Raw genomic sequence first — 21,170 nt, 5'->3', positions numbered from 1 at the left:
AGAGTCTTGAACTAGAGAGGGAAAGAAAGGAAAAATGAATGGCGACTTGGAGACACGTTCTAAATATGTACAAAGCATTTTGTATCAGAGGCTGTCAGATAATAGATGCTCAGTGTTAGTTCTCAATATTATGTGGTAAGAGGAAAGCCCTTTTCACAGGGAGGCAAACTGAAGCCCAGAGAGGGGTAGAAACTTGCTTAGATAGAATCACACAAAAAATTCGATGTCTCTCAAGATTTTCCTATTTAAAATTTAAAAATTTTTTAATTTTGAGAGAAGGAGAGAGAGCGTGAGCAGGGGAGAAGGGCAGGGGGAGAGGGAGAGAGAATTCCAAGGGGCTCTGGCTGAGCATGGGGCTTTATCCCAGGACCCTGGGGTTATGAACGGAGCCAAAATCAAGAGCTGGACGCACAACCGGCTGAGCCACCCAGGTGCCCCATGACTCTCCTTTTAAAACTCTTCCATGGTTCAACATAAGGTCTGTACCTGACCTAATAGTATTGGACCAATGTCAGAGTCCTGGTTTTGACAAGGGACTATAGTTACATGTGATGCTATTATTGGGGAAAGCTGGATGGAAGTTAATACAGGATTCTTAAAAAAAAAATTTTTTTTTTTTTATAGCTTACTTATTTTTTGAGAGAGAGAGCAGGGCAGGGGCAGAGAGAGAGTCCAAAGTAGGTTCCACTCGAGAGCCCAATGCAGGCTCTCACGAACCGCGAGATTGTGACCTGAGCCGAAATGAAGAGTCAGATGCTTAACCGACTGAGCCACCCAGAGACCCCTACAGGATTCTATACACTGTTTTTCCAATTTCATGTGAGTGTTAAAGCTTGTTTTTAAAAAGGTAAATATTTATGAAACACCTACTATGGACCTCCCATGAACATGCCAGCTCTTATTCTGGGAGCAGGGGACTCAGCAGTGAAGGAGGCAAGTAAGTCCGTCCCCAACCCCCCCCCCCCCCCCCCCCCCCCCCCGGGAGCTCACAGTGTGATGGGGCCATTTGCAGAGTGGTTAAGTACCAGCATTCTGGAGCCTGACAGTTTCCATTTGAATCCTGGCTGTGCCACTTACTAGCTGTGGTTATTTATATGTGTAGCACTTAGCACTGTGTAACTGCAAACTCTTGTTATTTTTGCTAGTTATTATTTTTAGTTTTCTCCTGACCACCCAGTTATTTTTTCAGGGAGCCCCCTCCGCCCCAGGCTGGTTCTAGCACCTTTTGGGATTCTGCAGGCTCCTGTGCCTCTCTCGCCTTGTCTCTGACTCCTCTGCCTGTGCCTCCCCTACTCCAGCCCCGGCCACACTGGGCGGTTGTTGGTTGGTGATGGCTGTTTCCCCCACTGGACAGGGAACCTGATCACTGGACCAGGGTTTGCTGATCAGGGCGCTGGAGGCCCAGCGCAGTGGAACCTGTGTACAGCGTGGAACACCATGTAACAGTGCCCACCCTTGTGGTTTCTCCCATTTTAGAACCCTGGTGTGAGTGAGGCTCTCCCCGCCCCAAGGAAGGAGGACCGGCGGGATCCCAACCCCCGCCGCCCCCCCCCCCCCCCCCCCGGCCCCTGCTGCCCATGAACAACCAGGCGCGGGCTCCAAACCCCTCCCCGGCCCGGGTCTTGGCCCTTGGTCCGGGCTTCGACCCCGGTCAGGTCCTCGATCCCGGTCCGCATCCCAACTCCTGCCCGGGCCTCGACCCCAGCCCGCACCCGGAATCCCACCCAGACCCCGGTCCGGGCCGCGAGGTCCCGTCCAGATCTCGGCCCGGGCCCCGAATCCCGCCCAGACCCTTGTCCGGGCCCCGCGTCCGTCCCAGATCCCGGCCCGGACCCCAGATCCCCCCCAGACCTCGACCCCGGGCCGGGCCCCGAATCCCGTCCGGATCTCGGCCCCGGCCCGGGCCCAGAGTCCCGCTCAGACCCCGACTCCTGTCCAGACCCCGGCCTCAGCCTGGACCCCCACTCTCGTCAGACCCCGACTCCGGTCCAAACCCCAACCCCAGTCTGGACTGAGACCTCCTGTCCAGACCCCGACTGCCGTCGGGACTCCGACCCGGGTCCAGACCCTGACTCCAGTACAGATCCCGACCCGGGTCCGGACCCTGACTCCGGTACAGATCCCGACCCGGGTCCGGACGCCCACTCCGATCAGGACCCCGACTCTGGCCCGGATCCCAGCCCCAGCCTCATTCCCAGTCGGGGTCCCGATCACGGGCCGTTGCCCCCTCGCGTCGGAATCCTTAGGGAACTCAGCCCCACCTTTGGATCCACCCTCAGAATCTGCTCCGGAGCCCCCTGTGTGGCCGACAGGGATCTTTCACCGACACCCAGTGTGAAGCACTTCCCATCAGTTGCCAATGGATTCGGCTCTATCACCCAAGAGTCCCTTCCTGCCCTCACTCCAACGGCCGCTGATTTCCTGGGGCCCACCCTTGGGTCAACCTCGAGGGCAGACTCATCAGCCACCAAGTTGATGGATTCCACTCCCGATTCTATTCCCGGCGCCCATCCTGGAGACCGATTCCTTCGCCCCACCCGCTTTCACCCCTCCACCTTCGAGAACTTACCGGAGGACAGCAAGATCCTGATTCGAGTGATCTACTGGTGAGGGGCGTCCCGCCCACACCTGCCTTCCTCCCCTTGGGGAAAGCCCAGAGGGGGTGGGCCGTGGGGCTTCCGGGATTTGAAGATAGGGTGAGGGGAGGGAGTCCCCACTCCCAGTTGGAAACTTGGCTCCACCTATCATTTTCTCTGGGGCTGGGGAACTGTTGGCTTCAGATCTCTGCTCTGAGCTTCATTCATTCAGTCTCATTTACTCATTTTGGAGTGTGCTGCTCCCCCCCCCCCCCCCCCCCCCCCCCCCCCGAGGGCCAGGCCTGCTCTGAGGATGGATGGAGTGCTGAACAGCGCCACCCTGCTTTTCCTCGCCAGGCCAGGCTGGGCCAGGCCGACCCAAAGCCAGGCCGGGAGGGGTGGGGGAATGCCAGACTGGGTGGTCAGGGATGGCCTTTCTCAGGCGGTGTTGAGAAGGGGGCCTCCACGTGAAGAGCTGGGTGTTGGGAGGGCAATCGAGGTGGCAAGGGGAGGAGGAACCGCAAGGGCAGAGGCGGAAGGAGGCTGGCTTCCGTTCTTTGGTGGTCCCAGAGCTGGGTCTTCTGGGTCCACGACAACAGTAACAGCAGGGACCTCCCCCAATCCCCATGTCTCTCTCCTGCTTTAGAACATTCTCTCCCCCTTATCTCTCCCAGTCTCAATCCCCCCCACCCCCCCATTTTTTCTGCCAGGTGGTCTCTCCTGCTCTGTCTCTCTCCCAACTCACTGTCTCTTTTCCTTTCCCGATGTAAATGCCTCTCTCCCCTTCTCCCCACTTCTCATCTTCCCCTCTTTCTCTGCCCTTCTCCTCCTTTCTAGCTTCTTTGAATCCATGGATTCATTAATTCATTCATTCAACCACTATTTATTAAGCACCTACCTTGTGCCAGGCCCTGTCCTTGGCACCAGGGACACAGGAGTGCGTAAGACAGAGATCTCTGTCCCTTGTGGCACTCACGTTCTGGTGTGGAGGGGGCTGGAATGAACAATAAATATGGCACACAGTACATTATCTCGCATCGTAGAAGGTGATCAGTGCTGGAACACCTGGGTGGTGCAGTCGGTTAGGCTTCCGACTCTTGATCTTGGCTCGGGTCATGATCTTGCAGTTTGTGGGTTCCAGCCCCCACATTGGGCTCTGCACTAATGGTGGAGTCTGCTTGGGATTCTGTCTCTCCTTCTCTCTGACTCTCCCCCGCTTGTGTTCTCTCTCTCTCTCTCTCAAATAAGTAAACTAAAGAAAAAAAAGGCGATCAGTGCCAACGGCAGAAGGAATGGGGGGGGGGGTTCACAATTTTATGGGGTAGTCAGAAAGGCCTCCTTGAGAAGGTGATATATGAGTAAAGACCTGAAGGAGGGGAGAGAGGGAACCATGTAGATAAGAGCATTCTGCAGAGGGAACAGCCAGTGCAAAGGCCCTGTGGTGAGGCATGCAGTGTTGGAGGAGGAGTTCCGAGGTAGGAGGGGTGGAGGCGGGGCTGAGGGTAGTCCCAGTCCTAGCTCAGTCAGTCCCTCCCCGTTAAGATCGTGACAGGTCATCCACACCCTTTTCTCAACCTCAGTTTTCTCATCTGTAAAATGGGGTTGTTGAGATGATTCCATGAGATGCCTCATCTAAGGTAATAAATGTACATGGCTCAAAGAAGGGCTCAGTGTATGTCAATGAAATTTTTTTCAAAAGAACTTCCTCCCTCCCTCCTTTGCTGGAGCAGTGGGCCAGGGAGTGAATGGAGGCAACGGGGCAGATACCGTGGGGGCTTGTGGACCATACAGAGGACTGTTGTGGTTTTTTTTGCCTTGGGTGAGCTAGCAGTATGGGATGGAATCGGAGTCCGGTGTTCACAGGCTCCCTCTGGGCCTGGGGAGATACTGATTCAGTATCTTCTCTCCATCTCTCTCTTGTGTCCCTTCTCTTTCCCTCGGCGTCCAGCGGCCTCTGAAGCTACAGCCTTCGGGTGAGTAGTTTTGACTTTGGAGGTAGGGGGAGTGCTGGACAGGAAGTCTGGAAGGAGGTCCTGTTTCCCCTCCCCTGACCCCATGACCCTCTGATCCTGTGAACCCATGATCCCATCTCCTCCCTGCAGTACATTCTACTGAGAAAAAGTCTGGAGCTGCAATTTCCAAATTGTCTACGCTTTGTGAGTGTGCCGGTGGCCTGGAGGAGTGTGGGGGGGGGGGGGTAGTTAGGGTCCCGAGACCCCAGGGGCTTGGAGAGGAGCTCTCACCTTCCCCTCCACCCCCAACATTCCCTCCCCAGGAGGAGGAAAGATCTGCCCAGGCTACAGGGGAGTTTGAAGTGTTTGTGGATGGAAAACTGATCCATTCAAAGAAGGTGATTGTGATTGTGTGTCCGGGACCGGGAGGGAGGGCGGTGCTGGGTTGGGGGGGCGGCGGTGGAGGGGCGTGGGAGACATACATGTCCTTGCTCTTTCCCCTCTGTGCCCAGAAAGGCGATGGCTTTGTGGATGAGGCCAGGCTGCAGAAGATTGTGAGCATTATCTATGAGGAAATTAGGAAAAGGTAGCAGGCAACCGGCCGAAGGTGAGGTGAGGGAGGCGAGGTGGGCGGGGCGGAGGCGGGGCTGAGGGTGGGCAGCACGAAGGGAGTTTCTGTCTAGGAGTCAGAAACAACCTACTCACAACCTAGCTCAGCCAGTCCTCCCTGTTAAGATCGGGACAGGTCACCCACACCCTTTTCTGAACCTCAGTTTTCTCATCTGTAAAATGGGGTTGTTGAGATGATTCCAGGAGATGCCTCATCTAAGGTAGTAAATGTACATGGCTCAAAGAAAGGCTCAGTGTATGTCAATGAAATTTTTTTCAAAAGAGCTTTAAATTTCTTCCTCCCTCCCTCCCTTCCTTTCACTTTCAGTTGTAAAGCTGTGCCACCCAATAACAGCCTACAGCTTTTCAACTTACGGTAAGTTCATTAAAATTAAATACAATAAAAATTCACTTGTTAGCTACACTGGCCACATTTCAAGAGCTCTATAGCCACATGTTGAGCAGTGCAGATGTAGGACATAGAACCCGTTACTGCAGAAAGTTCCATTGCTAACGTTGTCTTAAGGTATTAAAGCATATGCACAACCATTTATTGGCCACCGATACTGGATTCTTATTTTTTATTTCTTTTCTTTTTATTTCTTTTCTTTTTATTTATTTTTTTAGAGAGAAGAGAGAGGGTGAGTGGGGAAGAGGGGCAGAGGGAGAGAGAGAATGAATCTCAAGCAGACTCCGTGCTCAGCACGGAGCCTGCCTGGGTGCTCGGTACCCACGGGATCATGACCTGAGCTGAAGTCAAGAGTCAACCACTCAACTAACTGAGCTGCCCAGGAGCCCCTGGATTTTTAATTTTTTAAATATTTACTTAATTTGAGAGAGAGAGAGAGAGGGAGGGAAGGGCCGAGAGAGGAGAGAGAGAGAAAGAGAGAGACAGAATCCCAAGCAGGCTCTGTGCTTAGAGTCAGAAACATCCTACTCCCACTCCTGCCTAGCTCAGTGAGTCCTCCTTGTTAGATCAGGGAGGACTGTGCTTGGAGCACAGAGCGTGACTCGGGACCGATCCCATGAGAACCTCGAGATCACAACCTGAGCCGAAACCAAGAATCGGCCGTTTAACAGACTGAGCCACCCAGGCGCCCCTTAGTTTGCATTTTCATTTCGTGAATGTGTTTATGTCATCCCCACACCCAGCGTGGGGCTCGAACTTACAACCCCGAGTTCAAGAGTCACGTGCTCTTCTGATTGAGCCCGCCAGGTGCCCCAGATACTGGATTTTTAAGACCACTGAGAGGGCGCCTTCAGCAATTTCTCCTGCCCTCTGCCCTGTCCCCGGCCACCCCTCATCTGCTTTCTGTCCTCCTAGATTAGTTTGCACTTTCTAGACGTTTACATAAATGGAAGCTATGATTTTTTTCACGCTTGTTTGGTGGAAAACTTTAGACACGCACACTAGTTGTGAGCCCGTACAGTGAGCCCCATGTGCTCGTCAACCAGGTCAACTAATATTACCGACTTTCTCCTAGTCCATCTATTTTCCTCTCCGCTTTTTTTTTTTTTTTTTTTGGCATGTGAGCGTTTGAAGGTACATTCCAGACCTCACGTTATTGCACCTGTAAATACTTCAGTATGCGTCTCTAATAAATAAGTTTTTTATTTTATTTAAAAAAAAATTTTAATGTTTAGTTTTGAGAGAAAGAGGGAGAAAGTGTAAGCGGGGGAGGGGCAGAGAGAGGGAGACACAGAATCTGAAACAGGCTCTAGGCTCCGAGTGTCAGCACAGAGCCCCGATGCGGGGCTCAAACTCACGAACTGTGAGATCATGACCTGAGCCACACAGGCATCTCTTATTTTATTTTTAAAGTTTATTTTGAGAGAGACAGCATGGGAGGGGCAGAGAGAGAGGGGGAGAGAGAGAATCCCAAGCAGGCTCCACACTGCCAGCCTAGAGCCTGACATGGGGCTTGAACTCACAAACAGTGGGATCATGACCTGAGCTGAAATCAAGAGTTGGATGCTTAACTGACTGAGCCACCCAGGTGCCCCAACAAATTAAGTTTTTAAAAGAAGTACAAGAGCATTTTCACCCCCAACAAAAATTTTATTGATTTTTTTTTTTTAAGTAGGCTCACACCCAATGTGGGGCTTGAATTCACAATCCTGAGACCAAGAGTTGCATGCTGCATCACCTGAGCCATCAGGCGCCCCCACCCCCGACAAAAATTTTAAAATGTCTTAATGGCATCTAAGATCTACTCAAGTGTCTCAAAAATATCTTTTTAGAGGTGGGTTGGGAATTAGGATCCAGGCAATGTCCACGTTATATTAGTTGTTTTGAAAAAATTACAGACAGTATTTTTGGAATGCCTGCTATGTGCCAGGCACTTAGTAGGTCTGTTTTCAAGCAGCCATGCTGGGGAATGGGGCAGGGGAGGCAGAGGAGACGTCTGTTTCTCACACCTGCCAATACGCAGAATACCAGAGTAGTTATGCATGCAGCTTCCAGGGTCACAGGAACTTCGGTTCAAATCCTGGATCCACCAGCCAGCCATACAAGGCTGAAGCTGGTGATGTTAGATGTGAATTAAGAGCTTGTCAAAACCCTTCTTCAGTAAGTGAACAGCAGTTGTTATTGGAATAAGTCATGAATGTTCTTATTGCAGCAGAGAACCCAGTTCAAATTGGCTTAACAACAACAAAAAAGTTGGCTCATGAGAATAAAAGTCTAGGGGCTAATTAGCTTCAGGAATGGCTTGATCCAGGCAGCAAAATATTGTCATTGAGAATCTGACCCTCCCTTACTCTGTGTTCTGCTTTTTCCCTGGGCTAACTTTATTCTCAGAGAGGCTTCCTATCTTGGTGGCATAAATTCCTATTGGCCTGGATTAGGTCACATGTTCATACCCTGAACCAATCACTGAGGCCCAAGGGAACACAGAGCTCTCATTGGCCAGTCTTGAGTCATGTGGCCATTCCAACTCGGAATGGAGTTGTTCTCCTTAAGCCCATGGGGAGGGATGATGGGGAGAGAGCTTTGGGTGGACAAGAACGACAATCAACTGTATTAAAAAACGGAAGGATAGACAATAGTTACGTCAGTATTGTCTGGCTTCAAATCCCTATTTTACTGGCTGTGTGACTTCAGGCAAGTGCCTTCACCTCTCTCTGCCTTGGTCTTCTCTTCTGTCAAGCAGAAACCATGATCGCCGTTACCTCCTTGGATTTCACTTTATCCAACAAATATTTGCTGAGTACTTACTCTGTGTTGGATACTGTTCTGGGTCCTGGGGATGATACGGCCATGAACAAAACAGATGCGAACTCCTGCCCTGGTGAAGCTGACATTCTAGTGGTGGGGACGGACAAGAACAAGACACATAGGCAAATAGAAGGTGGAAATAAGTGCTGAGAAGAAAATAAAGCAGGAAAGGAGTGGGGGTGGGTAGTGCTGGGAGTTTTTTGCAATCCTAACTTGAGTGGTCGGGGAAGACCTTATTGGGAAGATGGTAAGTAAACAGTTGAAAGAAGGAAGGGGTTGAGTCGTGCGGATATCTGGGGTTATCTATGGAAAATATAGCCGGCAGAGGGAGCAGCAAGTGCAAAGGCCCTGGGGTAGGAATGTGTCTGGCGTGTTTGAGAAATGGCAAGGAGACTAGAGTGGGGAGCGTTGGGATGGTGCCTGACACATAGTAAACACTATAAATGCTATTATTTTTATAGTGTTGTTGTCATCGTTCTTGATGTTTTAAAGTATTTTCTCTCTCCTCTCCATTTCAGGAGCCTCAGCAGGATGCCGAGAAGGGCTGAAATGTTGCCAAGTCAGGTCCTTTTCTGATGGTAGCTGGGGCTGGGGCGAGTCGGGGAGGGGTGAAAACGGAAATAAATACAATCTGCCTCTCTGTTCTGGCCTGACCTCGTCTAATGTTGCCACACTGTCTCCTGAGGTGAGAGGGGAGGCGGTGGGGAGGGGAAGGAAGGGCAGGTTTGAAGAGAAGGCTAATCCTGGGCACCAGGGTGGCCCAGTCAGTTCAAGTGTCCAGCTTCGGCTCAGGTTCTGATCTCGCGGTCCGTGGGTTCGAGCCCCGCATGGGGCTCTGTGCTGACAGCTCGGAGCCTGGAGCCTGCTTCAAATTCTGTGTCTCCCTCTCTCTCTCTGTCCCTCCCCTGCTCACCCACTGTCTCGCTCCCTCTCTCAAAAATAAACATTAAAAAAAGAAGAAGAACACTCTTGAAGAGAAGCCTAGTCCTGTTTTCCTGTTGCTCCCCAGGTTTGCTCCTGGTTGGCTAGCCTCAATTCCTGGTGCTGTTGAGTCACTTTCTTTTTAATGTTGGTTTATTTTTGAGAGACTGAGAGAGACAGAGCAGGAGTGGGGGAGGGGCAGAGAGAGAGGGAGACACAGAATCCGAAGCAGGCTCCAGACTCTGAGCTGTCAGCACAGAACTCCAGGCAGGGCTCGAACCCACAAACTGCAAGGTCATGACCTGAGCTGACGTTGGACGCTTAACAGACTGAGCCACTCAGGTGCCCCACTTTCTTTCTTTCTTTTGTGGCATCTTCATTTCCTATGCCCTGGTTTGGGATACTTTTTTTTTTTTTTTTCAATTTAAAAATTTAATTTTTAGAGAGAGTGTGAGGGAGGGGGGCAGAGCGAGAGAGAGAGAGAGAGAGAGAGAATCCCAAGCAGGCCTAGCATGGAACCCGATGCAGGGCCTGATCTCCTAACAGTGAGATCATGACCTGAGCCGAAATCAAGAGTTGGTTGCTCAACCAACTGAGCCACCCGGGTGCCCCAGGATACGTTTTGACAGTTTCTCGTTTTATTGGCAGTTTTAGGGGGTGGGACGGAAATATGGACTGTGGCAAGTCTCCAACCCTTAACAACCCAAATTTCATTACACCCTGGAGCCCACTTTCTAAACCCACAGGTCCTAGAATCCCAGTGTTGGGGGCGCCTGGGTGGCTCAGTCGGTTGAGCGTCCGACCTCAGCTCAGGTCATGATCTCACGGTTTGTGGGTTCCAGCCTCACGACGGGCTCCGTGCTGACAGCTCGGCGCCTGGAGCCTGCTTCGAATTGTGTCTCCCTCTCTCTCTGCCCCTCCCCTGCTCGCTCGCTCTCTCCCTCTCTCAAAAAGAAACACTAAAAACAAAATTTAGACTCGCAGTGTGGGGAGGCGGGTGTCAGTAACCTGGGGGAGACCCGAGTTTTTCCGTATTGCTTTCCTGCCATGGTTAACACACGCCGTTTCATTGTTGCACCTCCACCCCTGGAGTCCTTATTGCAGGCGGAAGAGGGTTCCGTGAGGAAGGACCTGCCTGCTGGGTCTCTCTCTTTTTGCTAGGGAGGCAAGATTTTCCTGGCAGCCTCTACCCTGTCTTCCGCTGTGATGCCAAGCCCGCGCCCTGCCCCCTGCCCCCCCCCCCCCCCTTCACCTCGCCTCCAGCTCGCCGGCCCGCTGCCTGTTACCTGCTCTCCTCGCCGATGATGCTCACAGTTTTCTGCAGCCTGGCCTCACCCACAAAGCCGTCACCTTTCTGGGCACAGTCTGTCTGTCTGTCGGTCTCCCCACCCCACCCCCAGGGTCCCAGCACCTTCTTCAAACGGACCAGCTGTCCATTCACAAACGCTTCAAACTCCCCTGCAGCCTGGGTGGATCTGTCTTCCTCCTGGGGAGGGGATGTCGGGGGTCGAGGTGGGGAGGACGAGGGCTCGTGTTGGGCTCAGCGGAAGAAGAGGCGATGGGTATCGTGCAGGTGGCACAGTGGGTGCTACGTGATCGTTGGAGAGCGAGATCAGACACGCTGCCCGGGCTTCCAAAGCCAAGCTCTGCACGTTTGCCAAGAGCCTGGACTCTCTTTCTGTTCCTGACGACGAGGAGCAGGTGCAGATAACGGGGCAGACCCTAGAACCTACCGACTGAGAGCGCAGAGCCTGGAGCCAAATCCCTGCCAGGATTCCACTCCCGGTTTTGCCACTTCCCAGCTCTGGCAAGCGACTCTACCGCTCTGTGCCTCAGTTGCTCCCTCTGTAACATGCGGAACGTAATAGCACTTCACTCGGGGCTGCTGAAAAGAGTAAACAAGTTAAATCTGTGAGAGTCTCGGGAGAGGGCTTTCATAGCCCAGGAGCTGCGTGAACGTTAAACCTCTTAGGGCACATCTGCTCGCTGGAATGGAAGCCGTGCAAGGACCCAATATCTCATTACGTCGCCGAGGCTATTTCTACTTTGAACCAGAGAATCCAGGCGCGGTCTGTCTGCAGAGCCCCAGTTTCCCCGCCACACCGCGTGGCCCGGGCAGGGGCACGGGAGGAAGGCAGGGTTCAGGATTGGTGCTTCGGTATTTTCTCACGCCGTCCACAATCTCACACCCGGACGCCAGATCCCCCCCAGCACTGGTCCGTCAAATGTATGCATCTCCCCACCTTCATTAAATGCCTCTTACCGCATCAGTGATGAGATATCAGCTCTTCGGAGCCGGTAAAAGCCCTGGTCTTGGGCTATGATACAAGGAGGTTCTCCTCGCCTCTTTCCGCCCTTGATTTATCCATCGCCTTCTGGTGACGTCGGCACTCTGAGCTTGGTGTCTCCATCTGCAAAATGAAGACACAGGCTTGGCCGCTGGGGCAGAGGCACTACTTCATGACAGTCCCCAGCTGAAGACTACATTTCCCAGGCTCCTTGGCCGCTAGATATGGCCGATAGGACGTGAGCAAAAGTGACGCCTGCAGTTTGGGGGGTTGTGCCGTCCATCCTGGGGTCGGGAAGTGGGATTTGATGGTGCGCCATCTTGGTACGAGACAGAATGATTCCGTGGGGGTTGAGTAGGGAGGATGGGGCAACAACAGGGAAGGGGCCTGGGGTCCTTCGGTAGAACTGCCAGAAATGGACAGGAGGGAAAAGCAAGCTTCCCTGTTTAAGATGCTGTTATCTTGGGTCTCCGTCATGTGCCGTCAAACCCAAATCATAACAAATACCCCAGGATTGGGAGGATGTGATGAGTGAGTGGGTGAGAGCAGTGAGTGAGCCAGAGGCTTTAATGTTTGTTTTTTTTTTTTTTTTCTTAACTATGTCATAATATGATAAAGCATAATAAGGTAGTAACTACTTAAAATTATTTACTTTTTATGGTAGGTAGAATCCTAAGGTGACCCCCAATGACCCACACGTTCATATGATCCCCCTTCCCTTGAGTGTGGGTGGGACATGTGAATATGCTGGGGTAGCACTCCCATGGCTACGTCACATTAAATGACAAAAAAGGATTTTGCACGGGCTTTCAATGAATCAAACTGAAGATAATCCTGAATGAGCCTGACAACAAATGTGTGGGTTTTATCTACACCAGTAACCAACTCCCTGGACACTGGGTGGCTGTCCTACAATTCAGTGTTGCCACTCTGCCCTGGAGTTAGCGTCAGCTCCCACAAGTAAGGGCTCAGCCCCGCGAGACCTGCCTCCACCTCAGATGCCACTCAAAATCCCCGGTTGTCGCCGCGCTTCTGACCAAGGAGCTATCAACTCAGGGGTTCTCGCAGCCCCCTCTTCGAGTTTGCGAATTCATTAGAATGACTCTCAGAACCCAGGAAAGCACTTTACCATTACTGGTTTATTATTAAAGACACAAGAACAGCCACATGGGAGAGAGACATAGGGCCCAGCCTGCGGGAAGGGGGGCGCCACGTCCCCGCTCTCGCTGGGTGCACCGCTCCCAGTAAGTCAATGTGCTCACCAACTTGGACTCTCCCCAAACTGTTGTTTAGGGGTTTTATGGAGGTTTCATTATGTAGACATGACTGATCAAATCGCCTGCCTTGGGTGATTAACACCCTCCAGCCCGTCCCTCTTCCCCAGAGGTTGGGGGTGGGGCTGAAAGTTCTAAGCTTTTTTTTTTTTGTAATTCAAAATTTTTTAATGTTTATTTACCTTTGAGAAAGAGTGAGAGAGAGAGAGAGAGTGCTGGGGAGGGGCAGAGAGAGAGGGGGACACAGAATCCGAAGCAGGTTCCAGGCTCCGAGCTGTCAGCACAGAGCCCGACGCGGGGCTTGAACTCACGGACCGCGAGATCATGACCTGAGCCGAAGTCAGTTGCTCAACCGACTGAGCCACCCAGGCGCCTCTTTAGGTTTATTTCTTTTTAGTGATCTCTACACCCAACATGGGGCTTGCACTCATGACCCTGAGATCAAGAGTCCCATGCTGTTCCGACTGACCCAGCCAGGCACCCCATGTATTCAGATTTTCATTAAAAAAATCTTAATTTGGTTTCCATGACAATATTTACGTATTCTAAGGATGTGCGTTGGTCTAGGACTCTAGATTCTTGTGTTCCCCTCCTCAGAAATTCCAAAAGCTTATATATTTCACCTCTATTATAAGATTCCATCAGTCAGAAAGATGTAGAAGGAACAGGGTGGCATAAACTTACGGGAAACCGGGCATTGAGTAATAAGCCTGGGGCCTCACAGATGGAGGTCAAAATCGGAATTTGACCCCAAGACACCTGGCACCACGACTGATGCTCTTCATGTTCACCCTCCTGCCCCCGGTCCCACTCCCTGCCCTCCTGAGAGGCTAACGCCCGGTTAGGTCATTGCCCCTTGGTGCGATTTGGAGTCAGATGGATCTGGGAAAACAATCTGACCTTCTAAGCCTCAGCGTCCTTTTCTGGGCAAACCAAGGGACACAACGTCTGACGAAGCAGCTTAGAACTGTGGAAGCCTGCGTTATCACAATGCTTACCGTTTGGGCAACAAACCTCGTTTTTCTCTAAACCCCAGTCCAGCTTCCCTGCGGGGCAGAAACCTGCAATTTCTGTCTCAGGCCAGACCCTGGAAGAACTCGGGAGAATAAGCAGCCTCTGTGGGTAACCTGATAAGCAGAAACTCCAGGCTGACTTCTGAGTGACTCCACTCTGAACCCAGAGCGACGGTTCCGACCTTGCAATCCCACCACATCAGAAAAAGTGAAAACCATGCTTCTCGAAGACTATTTTGCAGTTTCACAGGTCACGCGCTTCTATTTATTGCACAACACTCTCCAAGTTCAGCAACTCCCCTCTGTTACCACTGAGTGTATTTAATCAAGGCATTTAATCAAGGTCAGGAAAGGGGCCCCTGGGTGGCTTAGTCTGTTAAGCATCCGACTCTTGGTTTCGGCTCAGGTCATGATCTCACCATTCGTGGGATCGAGCCCCTTGTTGGGCTCTGAGCTGATGGCGTGGAGCCTGCTTGGGATTCTCTCTGCCCCTCCCCTGGCACGTGCCCTCTCTCAAAATAAATAAATGAACATTAAAAAAAAGAAAAAAAACTTACATTAAAATAAAGTCAGGAAAAATGCTACATTCTGACTCAGTGTGGACACTTTTGTAATTCTAAGTACCTCAAAATCTACCGCTCTTACCACCGGGGAAAGTAGGGAAAGGGACATCAGGACTCTCACCCTCACTGTCCCCAATCACCAGCCTGGACAGTCCCAAAGGAAATGTTATCAAACCTTACCAGGACAATTCCAGTGGATTTTAAGGTGTTCCAGAACTTAGGAAAGGAAAAACTTCCAAATTATTTAAATGATGTTATAATAACATTAAAATGTAAAAGTAACAGGGCCGCCTGGGTGGCTCAGTCGGTTAAGCGTCCGACTTTGGCCCAGGTCGTGATCTCCCAGTTCGTGAGTTCAAGTCCCGAGTTGGGCTCTGACAGCTCAGAGTCTGGAGCCTGCTTTGGATTCTGTGTCTCCCTCTCTCTGCCCCTCCCCTGCTCACGCTCTGCCTCTCTCAAAAATAAACATAAAAAAAATTTAAACTCTAAAACTAACAAATAGTGCACAAGAAAATGACACTTAGGGAACACTTATACGAACAACCTTAAATAAAAGCCGGGGGTGGGGCGGTGCCTGAGTGGTTCAGTCAGTTAAGTGTCAGACTCTCTGTCTCAGCTCAGGCCTTTTTTTTTTTTTAAGTTTGTTTATTTGTTTTGAAGAGGGTGAGAGGCTGAGGAGGGGGTGGAGGCGGGAAGAGAGAGAGAGAAAATCCCAAGCAGATTCCTTGCTCAGCTCAGAGCCCGATGTGGGGCTCGATCCCACAACCCTGGGATCATGACCTGATCTGAAATCAGCAGCTGGGACCCTGATGGAGCCACCCGGCCACTCCTCAGCTCAGGTGGGCTCTGTGCTGGGCGGGAAGCCTACTGAAAGAAAAAACAAAAAAGACAGACATCCAGAAGCACATCAAAAGGCTTATACCTCATTTGTAAATAAGGATCACTCGAGGCACACGAAGATCGTGCATTACCAGTAACTACGTCATCATGGTGGGGACTATAAAAATAACCGTAGGAGGGCGTCCGGGTGGCTCAGTGGGTTAAGGTCCAACTTCCGCTCAGGTCCTGGTCTCGCGTCAGCACAGAGCCCACTTCAAAACCTCCACCCCCCTCTTCGGCCCCTCCCCTGCTCACGCCGGCTCGCGCGTGCTCGCCCTCAAAAAAATAAATATTTAAACCAAAAGAATATTGTTTGCCCCGAAATGAATGTTCCCAAAGTAGATCTCTGGCAGATCTATTTATTCCTAGCTACTTTATCTTTCCTGTTTTTTCTACATAAATGAGGATTCTCTCTGTTACATTTTTTCTAAAAGTTTGCCTGTGTGTTTGAAAATAATGCATTTCCAGGCACCCGGGTAGCTCAGTCTGTTGAGCGCCCAACTCTTGACATCCGCTCAGGTGGTGATCCCAGGGTTGCGGGATCAGGCTCAGCGCCGAGCGTGGAGCCTGCTTGGGATTCTCTTTCTCCCGCTGCCCCTCTCCCCTGCTAGCACTCTCTCTCTCTCTCTCTCTCGCTCTCTCAAATAGAAAGAGGATAATTGATTTAAAAAAAAAATGTAATGTGTCCATATTTATTTGATAGCCTGTTAACACACTGAATTCTCTTGTTTATAGTTTTTCCTGTGGTTCTTAGGTTGAAGAACAGGTCATACCAAACAGTGAAAGTAATGCCTCTTTACAACTTTTCTACCTTGAATTTCTTTCTCCTTATTAATTCCTGAGCCGGTGCCTTCTGTCTCCTGTAAAACAATGTGAATGATAGTCAAGCACCCTTGCCTTGTTCCTGATTTTGTGGAAGTTCTTCACATATGTGTCTGTTGCTCGGTGGGTGTTTGATCAAGAATGATTACTGAATTTTGTCAAAGGCCTTTGCGGAATCTTCAGTGATCCTAGGGTTATGTTTTTAAAGTTTACTTATTTGTTTTGAGAGAGAGAGAGAGAGAACCAGCAGGGAAGGAGCAGAGAGAGAGAAAGGGACAGATCTGAAGCAGGCTCCGTGCTGACAGCCACCAGCCGGATGTGGGCTTGAACTCACGAACCGGGAGATTATAACCTGAGCTGAAGTTGGGACGCTGAACCGACTGAGCCACCCAGGCGCTCCTAACACTCTTCTGAAGGACACAAAGGAAGTTTGTTTGTTCTTTTAATTGAGAGAGAGAGAGAGAGAGAGAGAGAGAGAGAGAGAGAGAGAGAGAGAGAGAGATAATATCTCAAGCAGGCTCATGAGGACCCTGGGATCCCAGGACCCTGGGATCACCACCTGAGCCTAAATCAAGAGTCAGGTGCTCAACTGAGCCACCTGGGTGCTGCATTTTTTTTTTTTGGGGGGGGGGTGAGTCTTTTAAAAAATGGGAAAATAGGGGTGCCTGGCTGGCTCAGTCTGCAGAGCACGTGACTCTTGATCTCAGGGTTGTGAGTTTGAGCCCCATATTGGGTGTAGAGATTACTTAAAAAAAATTTTTTTTAAAGGGAAAATAGACCATTGGGATAGGAAGACTCAGTATCGTAATGATAAATTAACTATCATGTGATTCTAAAAAAAAAAAAAAAAAAAAAAAAAGCTTTGCTTGAGAAGCGCCTGGGGGGCTCCGTCGGTTAAGCATCTGACTTCTAACTTCGGCTCAGGTCATGATTTCACAGTTTGTGAGCTCGAGCCTCGCATGGGGCTCTGTGCTGACAGCTCAGAGCCTGGAGCCTGTTTCAGATTTTGGGTCTCCCTCTTTCTGCCCCTCCCCTGCTCGCGTGCTCTCTCAAAAACAAACATCAAAAACCACCAGACTTAAAACTACGTAGTCAGAAAATCGAAAACACAGCTTAGTATATGACGAAGAGGCATCTTTAAACAAAGTGAGCAGGGAAAAGAAGGACTAGTTGGTAACTGGTGCTGGGGCAACCAGTAGCCCCTGAAAAATAAATTTTGAATTCTTACTGTACATCAGGATAAATTCCAAGTGTTCAGAGACTCAAATATGCACAAAGAAACGACACACACGCACACACAGCCCCCAAGAAAATCTTGAGATCCGATACCTTACTGGTTTAAAAGAAAACAGCAAACAAAAACAAAAGCAAAAACCTGCCTGCCCAAAGGCTTTCAGGAAAACCAGACACAAATGACCAACTGGGGAAAGACGTCCATAACTCACATTACAAGCTATTATACTTATCTCACATATTACATCGCCAGCTACTGGAATCAACAAAGAACAACAATTCTTCAGGGGAGAAATGGATAAAAGATACGAACACAGGGTTCACAGAAAAGGGAATATACATACAATTTCCAATGAGTACCCTGGCCCAGAATTCTCACTTCTGGAAATTCACACTATGGATGTTACACATAACAAAGAATCTAAGAAGCTGCTGATTAGAAGATGCCCCAAGGAAAAATGCCGTATTACACCATCAAAGGTTACGCTATGCCCCATTGCACAGATGGCAAAACACGACCAGGGCATTTCCATCAAAGCTTTTGCGCACAGGCCCTGTGATATGCATACAAGGTTACCTTTCACAGCCATTTTTTTTTTTTTTTTTTTTTTTTTTTTTTGCCAACAGAAAATGGGTGAAGCGATAAAAGGTTAAAAAAAAAAAAGGAAAATTTGTCGGATCAAAAATTAGATTTTACTAAGAATTATCTTCTAAAATAAATGATGAATTTCTGACATAAAAAAATCTAAAGACAAAGATGGAGAACGTGAATGCCCATCGATATGTTCCTGGGTAAGTAAATTACAACATAATCAACCACAGAATGAAACAGAACGCAGCTCTGAAAAAGAACAAAGAACGAGGCAATGCAGTGGTTTGGAAGGATCTTCAAGGTACGTTCTTACTGAATAAGCAACGTGTACATCAGTAAGTATGCCCACTTTTGTGAAGAAACGAAAAAAAAAAAACCCCAAATTTGCATTTGCTTGTGTGTACACAAGGCAAGGACAGGAGAGGCACCTTGCAGATGTGGGTTGTGGCGGGGACTGGATGGAGGGGACAGGGATGGAAGAACTTTCGGTGTATATTTCACATTTTGGGGGTTTTCTGAATAGGTTTACCAAAAAAAAAAAAAAAGCTTAAACACATTAAAAATGAAAGAAAAAAAATTCCAGAATCTTCAGATATTCTCGAATACAAGGTTTATCAGGTAATATATACAACAAGTTACACTGCTTGCCGTTTGAAATGCTTCACAAAAACACAAAGTCGATCTTGTGCTAAAACCTTCTGTTGAACCTGACGTGAACAGAGCACATATTCGGACAATGTCAAGTTCTCGCCATAGGCTTCCAGTCTCTCCACGGGATAACTCCGCCGTGGCTCCTTATTCCTCCCCATCACGATTTGAGAGTTTCTTTCGTCATCACGGGCTCCGATACTGGCCACAGTACGTCATCGGGTCTCAATGTCCTGAAAACTATCCTTCACTTTTCAGTGAAGCAATTTTGAAAGTCATTTCCACAACACAGGGAGAAGGCTCTGTATCAACCCCAAACTCAACAGTTACAGGAGTCACAAGGCTTTGAATTTCTTTTCTGAGGCTTTGTCGCGATAAACACCCTTCCCCCCGCAACTCTGCCTCGCCTTATCTCATACACTTTGACCTTCTAAAATCGAGGGACAGGACTGGCGCGAGACTTGAAAACAGAGGCTCCCCTCTGCAGTAGTTTCGCCACCAGACTATTCTCTACTTATGTACTTGTCACAACCAAGTTCCTCTATCAGAGGATTGATGACCTCGGACGCAGTGAGGGCTACCGTAAATGTCAAAATGTCAAAATCCATCCTCTGGGGATTCCGCTGGTACTCGGCATCAAACGCTGCTTCCCGGGCTCTGCAGGCCTCCACAAACCTCCTGCGGCGTTCTCCCAGCTCCTGAATTCTGCCCGGAGCGATCGGGTAGTGTTCCAGGTAGTGGCGCAGGAACTGCTGGTAATTGATTCCTAAAACGCTAAGTGGGTGGCGGAGGCGGAGGTACGGCAACGCAGCCAGCCCCGGGCCGTTCCCGGGCCGGGATCGGGGTCTGGCCTGCGCACCCTCTTCCTCCGCTGGCTCCGCCAACACTCGGGCTACCTGTGCGTCGCGGGCCTCCCCGGGCGCCGCCACCGGACCTTCCCCGGGCTCCGCAGGCCCCGCCGGGGCCGGCTCCCGCCTCCCGCCGCCTACCTCCGCCCGCGGGGCGTCGCGGTGGCCATTCGCCGCGTCCGTCTGCCGGACACCGCTGTCGGGGGGCAGCTCGGACATCTCGGACCCCGGGGTCAGCTCGGCCGCTCCCAGAAAAATTGGAAAAACGGGACGTCGCGACTACGGGCGGGCGCGTAAGTGCGTGTGCGCGAGCGCTGTGCGCACCGGTGAACGCGGCGCGTGCGTTTATCCTACGGATACACCTAGGAGCGCTGCGCACGCGTCATTCCCGGCGCCCGTGCCCCGCCAGGCGCCACCTCGCGGCCAGAAGCGTCATCACAGCCGAAACGGCCCCGAGCGGGCAACGGAACGTCGAAGGGCGCGTCCCTATTTTCCGTTTGAGTCAGTTTAACGTTTACCCCAGGAGAGTCTTACAAGGTTGCTTCTTGTTGGCTTTCCCCAGGTTCCACCCATCATGCTCCTCTCTACGCTTCTTGTTCTCCGGTGATTATAATGCCACATCTGCAGTGCGCCCGGCGGTCCGCTGGATCTGCCTCGTGCTTCAACAGAGCTTGGACTGACCAGACCCAGGGGCACCCCTTATTCCAGCCTCAGACCACCCTCCAGCCGCCTTTACAGTCTCAACCCCCGGAACCACCTTCTCAGCCACCCTCTGCCCCTGGGGCCAACCAACACCGGTTTTTGAGCTTAGCGCCTTGTTGCCGACCAATCATGAGCTCTCAGGGGCGTCAGAATTATTCCCCCGAGGTGGAGGCCTCCGTCAACTGCCTGGTCAACATGCATCTGCGGGCCTCCAACACCTACCTCTCTCTGGGCTTCTATTTCGACAGCAGCGATGTGGCTCTGCAGGGCTTGGGCCACTTCTTCGGCGAGTTAGCCCTGAAGAAGCGCGAGGGTGCCCAGCGGCTCTTGAAGTTGCAAAACCAGCGGAGCGGCAGCGCGCTCTTCCAGGACGTGCAGAAGCCGTCGCACGACGAGTGGGGTAAAGCCCTGGACGCCATGGAAACGGCTCTAGTCCTGGAGAAGAACCTGAACGAGGCAATTTTGGATCTGCATGCCCTGGGTTCTGCCCGTGCCGACGCTCATCTCTGTGACTTCCTGGAGAACCACTTCCTGGGCGAGGAGGTGAAACTCATCAAGCAGATGGGCAGCCACCTGACTAACCTCCGCAGGCTGGCCGGCCCTCAGGCCGCGCTGGGCGACTATCTCTTCGAAAGGCTCACCTTCAAGCTCGACTAGCAGCCTCTGGAGCCCAGCAACCTTGGAGGGGCCCCTCTGGCATCCCCTTAGTGCCAGGGCTTCTGCCTGGGCTTGTCTGAGCAGCTTTTTAACCACGACGGAGCCCTCTCCCAAACTGTCGACCCAATGGAAACAATAAAGCTTTTTGCAATGAAAAACAGAAACGCTGCCTGTATTATACACCAAGATATTCTAGATTCTTGGTTTTTTGTTTGTTTTGGGGGTGGGTGGGTGGGGAGGATGTTCTTTATTTTCCATTTATCCATAGCAATCCTCTCTCTTTTTTTTTTTTTTTTTTTTACATTTTTAATGTTTATTTTTGAAGGAGAGAGAGCGCGCGCGCGCGCGTGCACGCACGAGTGGGGGAGGGGCAGAG

The 21,170-nt window shown here is 50.9% G+C and overlaps 3 protein-coding genes across 3 annotated transcripts; 2 read left to right on the top strand and 1 right to left on the bottom strand.

The window, feature by feature from the left end:
- The first annotated feature begins 1,577 nt into the window (after nt 1–1,577).
- On the top strand, nt 1,578–8,996 carry SELENOV (selenoprotein V). The gene is given in 8 exon segments (XM_019431942.2): nt 1,578–1,628; nt 1,630–2,606; nt 4,525–4,549; nt 4,679–4,732; nt 4,852–4,926; nt 5,041–5,135; nt 5,466–5,513; nt 8,873–8,996. Coding segments are annotated over 6 exon segments (1,260 nt in total). The 3' UTR covers nt 5,119–5,135; nt 5,466–5,513; nt 8,873–8,996.
- Nucleotides 8,997–18,526: 9,530 nt separating this feature from the next.
- Nucleotides 18,527–19,777, bottom strand: LOC109256665 (EP300-interacting inhibitor of differentiation 2-like). The gene has a single exon (XM_019432183.2). It carries the CDS (start codon nt 19,652–19,654, stop codon nt 19,091–19,093), a length of 564 nt encoding a protein of 187 aa, XP_019287728.1. The 5' UTR covers nt 19,655–19,777; the 3' UTR covers nt 18,527–19,090.
- A 132-nt stretch (nt 19,778–19,909) lies between these two features.
- On the top strand, nt 19,910–20,958 carry LOC109256664 (ferritin light chain-like). The gene has a single exon (XM_053905942.1). The coding sequence runs from the start codon at nt 20,048–20,050 to the stop codon at nt 20,792–20,794; it is 747 nt and encodes a 248-aa protein (XP_053761917.1). The 5' UTR covers nt 19,910–20,047; the 3' UTR covers nt 20,795–20,958.
- The last annotated feature ends 212 nt before the right edge of the window (nt 20,959–21,170 follow it).

The sequence above is a fragment of the Panthera pardus genome, unplaced genomic scaffold (assembly GCF_024362965.1).
Source record: "Panthera pardus isolate Hobbes unplaced genomic scaffold, ASM2436296v1 HiC_scaffold_18, whole genome shotgun sequence".
Classification (NCBI taxonomy): Eukaryota; Metazoa; Chordata; class Mammalia; order Carnivora; family Felidae; genus Panthera; species Panthera pardus.
Note: the sequence above shows the minus strand (reverse complement) of the source record. Positions and strands in the feature narration are given on the sequence as shown.

Bases quoted from the DNA above. Each gene is read 5' to 3' on its own strand.
- LOC109256665 (XM_019432183.2), bottom strand. From the start codon at position 19,654: ATGTCCGAGCTGCCCCCCGACAGCGGTGTCCGGCAGACGGACGCGGCG.
- LOC109256664 (XM_053905942.1), top strand. From the start codon at position 20,048: ATGCCACATCTGCAGTGCGCCCGGCGGTCCGCTGGATCTGCCTCGTGC.